This window comes from Podarcis erhardii, assembly GCF_964252035.2.
Source record: "Podarcis erhardii genome assembly, chromosome: 6".
Lineage (NCBI taxonomy): Eukaryota > Metazoa > Chordata > Lepidosauria > Squamata > Lacertidae > Podarcis > Podarcis erhardii.
The window spans coordinates 58256536-58269812 of NC_138510.1; the positions used below are offsets into that span (position 1 = coordinate 58256536).

Here is a 13277-nt window from a genome sequence, read left to right on the forward strand (position 1 = left end):
TGCATAACAGTGGCTAACACTCCAGCACTGAAGTGGCCAAAATGCAGGGACTATTTCAAATAGTCTCAGATTAATAGAGGTTGTCAGGAATGTCCCTCAAATGGGGTCATGACATGAGTGAATAGGAACTCTCCATTTATAAACCTAGATGAAGGAAGTGGTGAGTTCTAGTGGAATAGAGGTATCATATTTACTACATAGTTTAACAGAATTTACCAACAACAAAAAAGTCTGTGACAAAGATATACAAAAGACACAGTTTAGAAAACATACTTTAATGCTTGGGTTACATAATCTATAATACAAATATCAGTACAATATTTATACAGTTGTGATTGCAGCACATTAAGTTTGGTTTTCACTATCTTGTGTTATTCCTTCTGCTATCACCCTATGAACTGACACAAAAGCATCAAAGCCAGACAAAATAATGAATCGCAAGTATGTCGCTTGGATCTCAGGAAACTGCCAAAAAGAAATAAGAATAAGAATAACAACATCAATAGTTATAGAACTATGGGCACAATTCAGTGCAAGTGAAGCATTTTTCAATGGCAATAATTTCAATGTGAGAGATTTAAGAGCTTTTTTAATTTACAGAAACTGAAATCAATATGACTTGAAATCGCTTAGTTTTAGATGAAATGTATTCTGTAGTTGTTTGATACTCAGCATGGGAATACTTAGTTAATTGTAAAATAAACCATTGTATGCTAGAAAGAATCTGAATCTAAATCTTGCTATACTAAAGACGTAGTATAAAACTCCCCAAATTACAATCAGGTTACAGGAGTGAGCTGATGACAGGTATGGTCAAGATCAGGCTACTAAGTAAATTTCAAATTGATTTTTTAAAATTTGATCTGAATCAGCGTTCCTCTATATTGCTGCTTTTTGCTTAATATTTAAGAGGCTTGGGAATTTAGCAAACTATGATGATAGAAGTTGTATCATGAGAAATTACTACACATTTAGTGTTAAGATATAGCTATAGATATAATTATGACTATTCCTTTTCACACATATACACATATAATACAGTTAATGTAAAAAATGATGAATATTGACAATCCTGCACATTACAGGGGGTGCGATCCTAAATACATTTACTGATGTGTAAGCTCCATTGAGCTTAATGGGACTTACTTCTTGGCAAACATGCTTGGGATTGCACTGCAAATGTGCAAAAATACATAAACCAGTCAGTGTTCATAATCCCTAATGCAGTGTTTCCCAACCTTGTGCCTCCAGCTGTTTTTGGACTACAATTCCCATCATCCCTTGCCACTGGTCTTGCTAGTCAGGGATGATGGGAGTTGTAGTTCAAAAACAGCTGGAGGCACAAGGTTGGGAAACACTGCCCTAATGGTAACTGTCATCACTCAAAAGTATAAAGTACTTTGGTTCAGATATGGTACTAATGTCTACATTACCTTGCTAACTCAAGATTTCCCCACAAATTCATTATGCACTCTTTGCATACACCTCATTAATGCTAGTTGGCATATACTTACCGAAAATTCTTCTGTTTGAAGTTCTCCTTCTTTATGTTGCAACTCTGAACATAAAACAAACAAGCAGCACCTTAATATGTAACATGATGTTTAGATTCTGGATCTGAAAATTCACTGGAGCGCAAAAACTCATAATCCTAGTAAAGATCTAAATTAACTCCAATAAAGTTAACACACTCCGTAGATGGTATGTCCCAAGCTTCATTAGGGGCACAATGTAATCCACTTTAAAATAGTTTAAAATTAGCAACTTCTCCCATAATAATCTACCCAAGGTTATCAAAGACCCTTCAAAATGTACTATATTTTCACTGCTATATTATTTTTAAAAAATACTCTTAGACCAATTGCAGACATAGACAAAGGAAACATTTAATAGCTTCCCAGAAAAATATTGTCATGGAAGGTAAGAAATTACCACCTGGGTTCCAAACAGTAACAGATATTTATAGATCACTTTTGCTAAGTGCTCCAAGCACTTCATATACAATATCTGAATAATCATAGCAACCAACAACCCTATAAGATGGGGTAATATAAAACGCACTAAATTGTTCAATGAATGGCACAAAACAAATTATAAGCAGGCAACAGCAACAAGTCATCATCTGGAAGTTGTGGAGAACCAGCCATTGGTTCCTTAGATATCACAGAAGTGTGCTTTGATCCTAGTCCTGCTTCGTATATGCGAACTTATTCCAAATGAGTTCAATAGGACTTCCTTCTAATAAGAGATATAGGATTGCAGCCTTAACTGATTTGTACATCAAATTGCAATCATCCACCTAATTAAAACTGTTACATCAAGTAAAGAATTACCTTTTTCAATGCATTCTTCAAAATCAACTGGATCTTTAGACACGCTTTTTTCAATCCGTAATGTCTGCACTAAGGACAGTGTTAAGAAAAGAAATTCTTGGTTAAGGCTGCCTAGTTTCACACAAAATTCATCAACAAAGTAGTACTTAGCCTTTACATTACAATATTAATGTTCAATCATGCCTAAGATTTCATTAATTATGACAATTCACAGATAGTATCAGATATAGAACTGTTAAAAGACACAGAAAAGCTAGGCTGAGTTGCATTTGGGATGTATCTATAACCTTGTGATCAGTTGAATCCCCTCTGCATGTGAAAAACCCCCACAAGTGGTTGTACTTTATCCATTGTACTTTCATACACAAACTAGCACCCACATTCACACAGTTTTCTACACAGCTGCTCTAACCTATATAGAACCACAAGCGCAGAACCCTAAACAAAACCTCACTGATCAGTGTTCCTCAGCTTTGCTAGTTGTGCGGGCCCCTGCTAGTTGCCAAATGTGCAGGTGGATAGGGCTGCTGTGAGAACCAATTTCCCACTCCCCACGCCCCCCAAAAATGGGTGGACAGGTGGAGAGCTGCCTTCTGGCAGTAACCTCTGGAAGGCACTGAAAAAGGGCCTTCAAATGGTGGGCTGGGGCAGGGCTAAATCAGCCATAAATCTTATGGATACCAAGCCAGAATCATTGATGTCATGCAACAGCACTGGGACCTGGAGCTGGCACAGTGATCTAGTCCAATTTGGGCCTGATCATCTGCCTCTCCCCACCATCCGCTATGGCCACAAGAAGCAGGAATACAGATCCACTGCTACACAAAAGCCCACCAGCAGGAGAGAGGGCTTGGATTGTGCCCTAAAGCAAAAATAACACATATTTTTGCAGGAAAAGATGCTAATTCAGAAATGAAAACCTAGCTGTATAACATCAACTTACCACAATAACACTGGATTGTGAGTTTGCTAATGGTTACACATTTATGAAAACAAATAATAAATTCCTGTGGAAACATCCCAGTTGTTGTCCAAAAGGTTTCAGATTTTCTGTTAAGAGAGAGTGAAATAACCTGTATGAATGCAAAATGTTAGAAATATATTGTAGATATATCTGTAACAGAGAAATTTTATTCAATTTACAATAATAAAGACATCCAACATTCCAATACCAATGTTGCATTTTAACATAGTAAATGTTAGCATTAACTGTATTACTGTTTTCACCATATATTTGGAATTCTTCCATGATATTCTATGGAAGGTCCCTAAACAGCGATATCAAGGACCTTAAATGATAGAGGGGGGGAATCATATTATATTTTACATGGTATCAGAACAGGATTATAGATATGTTACACTTTTTGAGACAAGGTACAACTTAATATGAAATGTTTTTATATGTCATAATGACAAGCTAAATATAGCTGCCATTGAAATAACATTCATTGTACCCAATCGGGCTTACTATTGAGTAGACACATGGCTTTTCTTTTCTTTTCTTTTTTTTAATTAATTTTTTTAAAAAGACTTTTCTTTTACAAATTATTTGAACACAGTCATATTCAACAAATTACATTTTTTTGACTTCCACCAGCTCCCCCCACAATCCTCATACTTTTATATTTGTTCCGCATTTCCTTTATAATTATATTGCCAGTTTATAAATCCTTACAGCTCCTTTTCCCTTTACAATACCCTTTCTCATCACAAAGCCTCTTTAAATCCAACTAGCGTTGTCTGTTCATCACAAATATTTTCCAGATAGGTCGTAAACTTTCTCCAGTCCTGAATGAACTTGTGATCTTTCTGGTATCTAATTTTTCCTGTCATTTTATCTAGTTCTGCAGACACATGGCTTTTCAAAAGGTACACTTCTGACCTTATCTTCATTAAACCTTAGAGTTCAAATTCATCACAGTAGAAAAATAATTTAGATTTACCCGTTAATAAATTAATAAATTAAACAAAAAAATCCAACCTTCAAATGACCTAGTCTCTCACCCCCAGCTAAGGGCTGATATTTTCTTACAAGTGAAAAAATCCATGAACAATTCCTTCAGCCTCTATTCTACAGTATGGCAACCTATTACAACTATACTGTGCCTTAGGTTATTTGAATGTGTGACACAAATGCTACAAAGAGTGCTTTTTTCCAGGGGGGGACACAGGGGTACGCATACCCCTAAACATTTTGTGAATCTAAGTTTGGCCTCATTGAGGGGCAGTATTTCAATATGAGTAGGAAAATGAGAGTACCCCTAAACATTTTTTTAAGGAAAAAAACCACTGGCTACAAATACTATATTCTTCCATGACGCTCAAGTTCATATTTAAAAGCATTTCGGAAACCAAATGGATGGGTTTTACTTCCAACCCAAAGGAAATAATTATGCGAGCTGAGGATGTAAAAAACCATTCATAAAACCTGAAAGTAAACCTATATATATATATATATATATATATATATATATATATATATATATATACCAAAAAGTGAACTTTAGTCCACGAAAGCTCATGATATATAATAGCAATATTCAGGCGCTACAAGGAAAGAGCCTGCTACTTCATCAGGATGAAGATCTTACCCATCCGTGATATTTTCTGGCGGGTATTTTTCATCACTTGATGTTGCTTGAATCACATCGGTTCCTTCGGAGCTAAGGCAGTAGTCCGTGAATTTCATGTTTTCTCCACCCTCGGGAAGAGTCGCTTCCTAAAAGGCCTCTTGCATCTACGGAGAAACGTTGCCCGGTTGCCTAGCAGCCCATCCCGACTCGAAGGGAAAACCCAGGAAGAGGCGTGACCAGCCATTTCTACCTCTGCTGCTTCCTGGTTGCTTTTGGCGCCATGTTTTCTCTCGTCTCCGGGGCAAAACGGATGAGCGATCCTAGGAAATAACGGAGAAATCCCTACCTAGGAGGCCGAAACGGCGGCAGCAGCAGCAGCTGCTGCTGCAACGAGCCCCCCGGCCCCTCAAAAGGTATATAGGCAAATAATGGTGGAGCACGTGTTTTCTCTGACTCGGGGGACAGCTCTCGTGGAAAATGCGACCCCCCCCCTCCACCCGCACCAGAGAGGAATCTGAAAATTGTATGCTACAAATGCAGGCAACAGTTCGAAGTTGTTGGTTTGGATCCAGACGAACAACGCAGTCCTAATGGTGCCTATGCAGCAGTAAGTCCTAGGGAATCCAATGGGCCATGCCTCCCAATTAAGTTGGTTTAGGATTGCAGCCATCCTTGCGTTGAAATCGGGGTCTAAATTTAGCCGCGGCGACTAACTGAAGCCCCACTGATTTCAGCGAAGGCTGCACTCCTAGGCACCCTTACCTGCTGAGAGCAAATCCTGGGTACGTCCATTGCTGCAGTTAAGTCCCGCTGAGTTCATCGAGGCTTTACTTCTAAGTCGTGCATACATAAGAAGATTGCGCTGTTAAGAGGGACTCGTGTCGTCTGAATCCTACCATTATCCCTGTACTGCAACTTGCAGACATAGGGCTGTGACAGCGGCATATCACGCACACACCTCCCAGTCACAAACCTGAACTGACTTGACTGTGCAGCCAAACTAGCTCAAGTTAAATTCGCCAGCCCTTTCTTAAAGCCTCCCCTCGTGCAGCTTTCGTGCAATAGCACCGAGCTTTTTACCTCTCTAACTCTGCCATCCTATGCATATGTCTGCTTAGGTGTCAGCCCCCCCCCCCCCCATCTCAGTGGCCTTGATGCCAGGTAAGGTAGGATTGCAGCCCGACCATACAAAATAATAGGAGACGAGACCCAAAATCACGCAGCAAATGAGAGGGTGTGACTCTCGTCTTCCTTCCTATATTTGTGGTCTTCGGGCGCGTTGCTTCCGAGACTGCTTCGGGCTCTTTGCCTGCATTCAAGGGAAGCCGCGCAGGTGTTGCCTCGTCGCCGAAAGCCCTCGCGGCTCCCAAGGTGCAATATTGCCCGCTAGCCTGAAGGACTGAGGCTCCAGTGGCGCAGATTCCCCCCCCCCCCACCTCGGTAGTTTGTCTTTATTATGTCGATGGTCGCGAAACGGTCTGCGCGTTATGCAGCACGAGTTTGCGGAGTGGAGTTGTGGGCATTCTGCATTCAGACGTGCAGGACGAGGCGGGGAAGTCTCGGTGTCACGTATTTGAATGGCCCCCCTCCCCCGCACCCCAAACAAAAACTCGTCGCGTTTAATAGAACTGGGAGAAAGGATTTAGCGCCCTCTCCCCAGTTAACTGAAGTGCAGGGAGGTTTTTAACTTGGAAGAATATATAGAAATATTGCATCACCCTTGCACACACACAGTACCGCGTGTGGGTGGGTGTGCTTTTAGTTGTTCTAAGTTTTTAAATGTTTTGATTTTGTTTTTACTTGTGCTGTTTTGTTACTTTGCCGTTTGTGGCCTTGGGCTCCTTTGATGGGGATGGTAGGATAAAAATACATTATCCAGAATGTTTGGAAGGCATTCTTAGTGCATAATGTGGGTAATAGAGATCCTGCTACTGATTGTGGGTGTGACTCCCTCAGGGTCAAGATTTGCTGGATTGTAGCCTTTAGAGGCTAGCGGTGGTGGTTGATTTCATTCTCTGCTCAGTCATAGATACAATCCTGTCTCTATTTTGGAGGATGCAACTGAAAATTCTGTGCAACCAAGGAGTGAGGAAAAAACGGCCTTTTTATCTCTTCCTATATATATATATATTCAAAGGAAGGGAATTCTGTCTCAAGTATCCTCTTTGCCTATCCATATCAGCCACTGAGAACTTGTTTTTTGTTTGCTTGTTTGTTTTGTTTTAAAAAGTGTAAACTCTAGCACATTTGTGACACTGTAGAAATCACACACATAGACGTTTCCAAGATTAAAACCCTTTTTGCTTTGTTTTATGCTTTATCTTGTTTGTTTCCTCTCTCAGAAACTTCAAAGAGGAATGTCATGCTATCTCTATGCGGAAAACTTTCCAGATAGAGGATCTGTATATGTTCGGGAAAATGGACAGCTCTATAAGGCAAATCAAGCATCAGGAGGAGTAAACAACAGTGATCCAAAGCCAAGGCCTTCAAGACTCTTTTCCAAAGGATTTCCTGTTGAGCTCTATGTGAATAGGGAAAATGACAATGGAAGGACAGATCACTTCATCTTCACTTACACAAAGAAGGGAAATCTTCGCTATTCTGCCAAATCTCTCTTCAGCCTAGTTCTGAGCTACATTGCTGACAACATTCATCATGTTGATTCACTGGTTGACTTTCCAGAACAGATAGCCGAAAAGCTTTTCTATGCAGCAGATGCTAGACAGAAATTTACAGAACCAAGAACAGGACTCTGTGCTTTGCAAAAATTTATTGATGCTTATGGAAGTTTAGTGCTTCAGACTCTATGCTTGAAAAATGGGTAAGCATGCATAACTTGTTCATAGTAGCACATCTGCACCCCCATTAAAGGAGTCCTCAATAAAGTAGCAAATCACACTGCCTAGAGCTAAATTAAAAGGATACAAAGTGAATAAGGTAGAATACTGTTGTGTGGTCTGTTCTGGCTGTTCCTAGTGCTTCATAGCATTTGAATCCAAATGCATCCAACTAAAAACTTTATTTTATCTTTTTTATTGTTTTGGCAGCTTTACTTTTTTCTGTGTGGAGTAATGGAGCAATAGCATTGCTTTACAACTTACAAATAAGATTCGGTATTGGCCTTTAAATGTAAACCCTTTTATCTTTCCTAAGTGCAATTAGTTGAAAATAAGCTTTCTTGAACATTGCTTCGAAACAACTAAATTTAGGCTCAGTGTGGTTCTTCACAGCAAATCTGTGAAGCAAATTCTGCAAATTCAGTGTGGTACTCTTCACAGCAAATCTAGGAATGAATACTGGCTTCTTCATAGTCTTATCTGCACCAAATATATTTTTCCTAGAAGAGATGCTCTTTTACAAGTTACTGTTATATATATGGCTTACTAGGACCGTTACTGTTTCTCGTATCAGGCTTTCTCATAGCTGATTATTTAGCACAGGGGCAGGGAACCTTAGGCTTGGGGGCCAAATGCACTCTTTCTGTCTGGCCTCTCCCCAGATCACCTCCCTCACCAGTTCTGCTTTGCAGTCCCCTCAGATATTTTTTGCTTGAGTGGAATGTGTCCCTGAATTCTGATGATGTTTCTTGCTTGCTTGGATGGGGGATAGAAAGGGATGTGTGAGCATGTGTAGAAACTAGCCTACTGGTACAAAGGCAAAATTCATACCGGGGCCTCTGCACAGTTTTCCCTCTGGCTCACCCATTCTTAGGAGGCTGCCCATGAGGAATTGTATCTGTTGGTGCTGATAAAGGTTCCTCACTCCAGGTTTACTGTAGAATAGAGCATAATCAGAAACAGAATATTGGATCAGGGCATTGAGGAGATTCTGGGTTGCTTTGTAAAATACATATATATCTCAACTGGGCTAAACTAATCTCATAGGCGTTTCCCCCATTGACAGAGTTGGTTGGTGGTGCTAAATCTATGGGAATGAAAGAAACTGGACAAGGGTGCAGAATCTTACAGTTGTGTTTGCTCTTTTACAGTTACCTAGTTATTTCTGAAAAACTTGAAGAAATTAAATCTTTCCGGGATCTGACATGCTTGGATTTGTCCTTCTGTAAACTTGGAGATGAGCATGAGCTGCTAGACCATATCACCAACAGGACACTATCTAGGTACCAGTTTGCTGCAGAGGAAATGAACATTTGGTTTGTTGTTGAAAGAACTGTGGCAATATAAATCAGTCTTAAATGCAAAAAGTCTGAAACTCAGCAAATTTTACTCATTGTATATCTCACAGCTGGCTTAGTTTTAGAACTTTCCATTTGGCTTTGCAAAACTCCCGTCTACTTACCAAGAGCTTCTGAGGGTTTTTTTTTTTTTTTTTAAGAAAGAAAATAAAACAGCATGTAAGTTTTATTAAATAAATAAATAAATGTGTAATTGTAGCTTTTACATTTACCTTAGTTTAACTCGGCTTTTCCTGAAAGATAACTGCTTGTCAGATGCTGGTCTTCGCAAAATGACAGCGCCTGTCCGAGTGATGAAAAGGGGCCTTGAAAATCTCTCAGTATTGGATTTGTCTTGTAAGTATAGCTTCAGGTTGGAAACAGGGTATATGCATTGTAATCCAGCATTCATCCTTGCCAGTATCAGAAGAGTTTAATAAATAAAAATTAATCACTATTGAGTACCCATTACGAGAGAGAGATAGAAACCAGAATAGCTGCTGTTCAATATTGTTGATTAAAACCGGCTGCTGTCCAGTTTACACAAGAGATGGTCAAAATGTGCTGTGTCTTCTGCAACAGAAATAGCCAATTTTCTGCTGCACAATTTGATATGGAAACCATACATTTTAGTAGCTACTGTATGGGCTAATCCTAGATTTACATCATAGCAAATATCTGATATAGTTCCATGTCAGATACCAGAACCCAGCCCTGGACTGGATATAGCTTTGAGCTACTTCTTTGATAAACCAATTGAAACAAAGGTAGTGATTGCATGCGAGGCTCTGTCAAGTAGAGCTTAGAAAGGCTGAGCTGTATATGGCTGTGGAAGGGTTAGTTTGCATAGATTGCTTTGCACATCAAAAGGAGGCCCAAAGTAATTTAGAATGACAGAGTGCAAAATGCATAAATTCAATAAAACAATACAAAACATAAAACATTGAGTGTTCATTCAAAGAAAATGTAATTAGAACAGCACAAAATAACCACTCCCTTCATACAGGATCACCACCATTTGCCACCAAAGGCTTGGGGGCATAAAACCATTTTCACTTGACACCAGAAAGATGACAGTCGTCTTTTCTGCCAAGACTTTAGACACAATGAGTCTGTGGTTTGGGAGAGTTTCGGGTGCAAAGTTACTATATACTATCAGAACTTGGTTTTCATCCAAGTGTGCATAACCCTATTACAGGTGGTGACTATTTTTGGCACATCCAATTGACGTGTGCCCACTGATGTGTGGTTCCTTATGGACCTGAAAGAAGGCAGAATGGAGGCTAGGTGGAAAGGAGCAAATTTATATGCGCTCCACCAATGCGCATGGGGCGCCGGAAAGGAACCCCAGTGCGAAATGGTTGCTGCCTATATTACAAACTAAGGTATTGGATGTCATTAACATTGACTTCCCATATTGACTTAACCATTAGTACCTATTTTATATTGTAGGCATTTATGTATTTTTTTATTTTCTTCCAGTCCCTGGGAACTAACAAACCATATCTAGATATTAAGGCAGAGCCGTGTTTACCAGAAAAAAACCAATTAACTTTTTACCACCCATACTCATGTAAAGTATATGCAGATTTATTCTGAATTACTGGGCCGTATCTATACTACAAACAGTCCTTTTGCTTAATCCGCTTTATCATTTATGTGCAACTTGAAACTATTTTGTAATTTAGCTTAATTTTAGATTTAATACAATATTCTTGATTTATATAGGTAATCCAGGAATCACCCGTTTGGGACTCAGGTATCTGCTTCCTTTCAAAAAGCTGAACTGTTTGGATCTTTCTGGAACTTGCCTCAAGGTGAACATATTTTTCTGCTCTGCTGAATATCTGGAGCATTTTTATCACAGAAATGAAATGCAACTCAAGTTATATTGACTGCAATTTCAAAGAAAAGTCAAAATTTTGTCTTTCTATAAAGTCAGACTTTGGTTGAAAATTATTTCTTTAAGGGGATTTGTTTTGGTTTTTCTTTTTACCTAGGACACAAATACTGTTGTTTGTTGGATCCAGACACAAATAGGTCTTGTTCATTCAGAGGTGCCCTTGAAAGAATTTGATCACAATAGCTGCAAAACAGAGGGATGGGCAGAACAGGTATATCTTAATGTACCTTCTTGAACTATTTCTTGACTTCATATAGCAAGCATCTTCCTATGTGGTAAAAAGTGATTTTCCTGTGTGGTAAAAAGGGGGGATTTTCTAAATGACTCAGAACCTCTGCCTTCCTCTCATTAATACTCCATTAGTAGATTAAGGCTTGTATACGCTTTTTAACAGAACTTTAGTTTTCCTTTTAAGACTGTGTGAGTTGTTATGCAAACTCCATATGGCTCAGTCGATTGTATATCACTCAGCACTGGGATGAATACTGTTGAATCACAGGGGAACTGCCATGCATTAACAAACAACACTTGGAAAAACTGTAAACTCATATTCACACTGAATGTCAAATTATAGTGGTGACCTATTAGCTTTGAATAAGTGTGCTGCCTACTGAAACTTTTTTGCAATTCTACTTTTCTCAGACCATCTTGCAATGGGAGCATGCAGTGCAAGAAGCAATTAAACCACAAGAAACCCTGAAATCTCGAACAGCAGCTCAGCTTTTCTGTAAGCAACTTGCATGAAGATACAAATTTCTAAACTTGGATTAGAGCTAGAGTGCATTTTTGTAAACTGAGCTAAAGATGATTTAAGCACCGCTGGAAAACAGCAAATGCAAGTGGAGCTTTCCACAGAGTCACCCCTGACCCCTCATAGTAGCTCCAAGAACCGAGGAGGCAAGCTGGTTTTGAAACATGAGCAGTGGCTTGTGTGTTTGACCGTAGGAGCTTATAGCTGCAGACAAAGAAAGTAGCATTATCGCTATGCTTCTCTGTGGTCAGAGCAAAGCACTTAGACCTTATCAATTAATTAGAAATAGGTTAGGAGAGAATTAAAAAGACAGCTGAAAATATCATTCAATTTGTAACATGTAATACTCGATCATTTAAGTATAAAGGCCTAGATTTTGTCATGCTAGTAACATGCAGCTACATTCAGAATTCCGTGTAACATTGCTTCTGCAAATGTGTTCTTTTGCATAGAAGCTGCAGGTAACCTCCACCATCACCACATTTATGTTCTATTTTAAAATGATAGGAGAGGTCACAATAGCAGTTTTTGAGAAGCTTTGAACCCTTAAAATATTTTGACTACAGTCATACCTTGGTTTTTGAACAGCTTAGTTCTCAAACATTTTGGATCCTGAAAGCCGCAAACCCAGAAGTGACTGTTCCAGTTTACAAACTATTTTTGGAAGCAGTGCTTTGGTTTCTGAATGTTTTGGAAGTCAAACGGATTTCCAGAATGGATTCCGTTTGACTTCCAAGGTACGATTGTATTTGGAAACTGCCTCTTTAGGTTAACTCTTCTGTTAGTGCAACTGACCCAAACTGAACAGTGCAAAATTAAGCTATATTCAAAATTATGTGAAGTTACTTCATAAAATTTGTCTTGCAGATGGAAAAAGAGCCAGGACAGAAGAACCTCTTGAAATAGAGACTTCTGAGAACCTGCAATTCTACAGGCCAAGAGCAGAAATGTTAAATATACCTGTACTAATAGGGAAGAGCGAAGAATTACAGAAGAAGAAAAAGAGAGCTTCAGCTGAGCACAAAGAACAGCATTTTAAATCAAAGCAGCTGAGCTTTTCAGTGGCAGACTGGGACTTACTAAATTCTTACTGAGTATGAGTTGCATGCAAATAAACACTTTTAAAAGAAAAAAAATGGCACAGCTGAATTTTCTGCTTTCCATCAAAACAGACAGTGTCCTCAAAAAAAGCAGTGACTTTTCCATTTCTGAATTAATCAGAGAAAACAACTGATGACATTTCAACTAATGCCTAATGTGGGATAGATTAAATTTTGGTGAGCACCCTCCACTGTTTCATTTTCAGAGGGCTCATTTACAAAAGGACAACACATGTTTAGCTATAAACCCTAAGGTTTGAGAAACTGCTTGAGGTAGTGTTAGATATGAGCCTCTTAGTGGTGACTGATCTTAAGTGACTTTATCTCTTACAAGCAAGTCATCGCTATGTGTTTGTCCTTGTATTTTGTGTGCCGTAGTCAAAGGAACAGTGTGAGACTTAACCACAGATAATAGGATTTAACAAAATAAACATAGGAGTCGA

At 39.1% G+C, this 13277-nt stretch overlaps 2 protein-coding genes and 1 long non-coding RNA gene across 6 annotated transcripts; 1 reads left to right on the forward strand and 2 right to left on the reverse strand.

Moving 5' to 3' along the window:
* Positions 1 to 259: 259 nt before the first annotated feature.
* Positions 260 to 5064, reverse strand: IFT25 (intraflagellar transport 25). The gene is made up of 5 exons (XM_081866962.1): positions 4925 to 5064; positions 3277 to 3383; positions 2334 to 2402; positions 1515 to 1558; positions 260 to 465 (listed from the first exon to the last, which is right to left on the reverse strand). The coding sequence occupies exons 1-5, from the start codon at positions 5020 to 5022 to the stop codon at positions 346 to 348; spliced, it is 438 nt and encodes a 145-aa protein (XP_081723088.1). The 5' UTR covers positions 5023 to 5064; the 3' UTR covers positions 260 to 345.
* LOC309344524 lies at positions 3561 to 4782 on the reverse strand. Its single transcript, XR_014157757.1, has 2 exons — positions 4207 to 4782; positions 3561 to 3834 (listed from the first exon to the last, which is right to left on the reverse strand). It is a non-coding gene; the product is annotated as an uncharacterized lncRNA (long non-coding RNA).
* Positions 5065 to 5173: 109 nt separating the features above from the next.
* On the forward strand, positions 5174 to 12870 carry LRRC42 (leucine rich repeat containing 42). 4 transcript variants are annotated; one of them, XM_081866908.1, is made up of 8 exons: positions 5174 to 5319; positions 7249 to 7727; positions 8895 to 9026; positions 9319 to 9437; positions 10809 to 10897; positions 11081 to 11194; positions 11626 to 11710; positions 12602 to 12870. In XM_081866908.1, exons 2-8 carry the CDS (start codon positions 7264 to 7266, stop codon positions 12826 to 12828), a joined length of 1230 nt encoding a protein of 409 aa, XP_081723034.1. In that variant the 5' UTR covers positions 5174 to 5319; positions 7249 to 7263; the 3' UTR covers positions 12829 to 12870. The 4 variants fall into 4 exon arrangements, with proteins under 4 accessions (XP_081723034.1, XP_081723036.1, XP_081723037.1 ...); XM_081866910.1 differs by lacking the exon at positions 5174 to 5319 and adding an exon at positions 5358 to 5513; XM_081866911.1 differs by lacking the exon at positions 5174 to 5319 and adding an exon at positions 6155 to 6277.
* Positions 12871 to 13277: the final 407 nt, after the last annotated feature.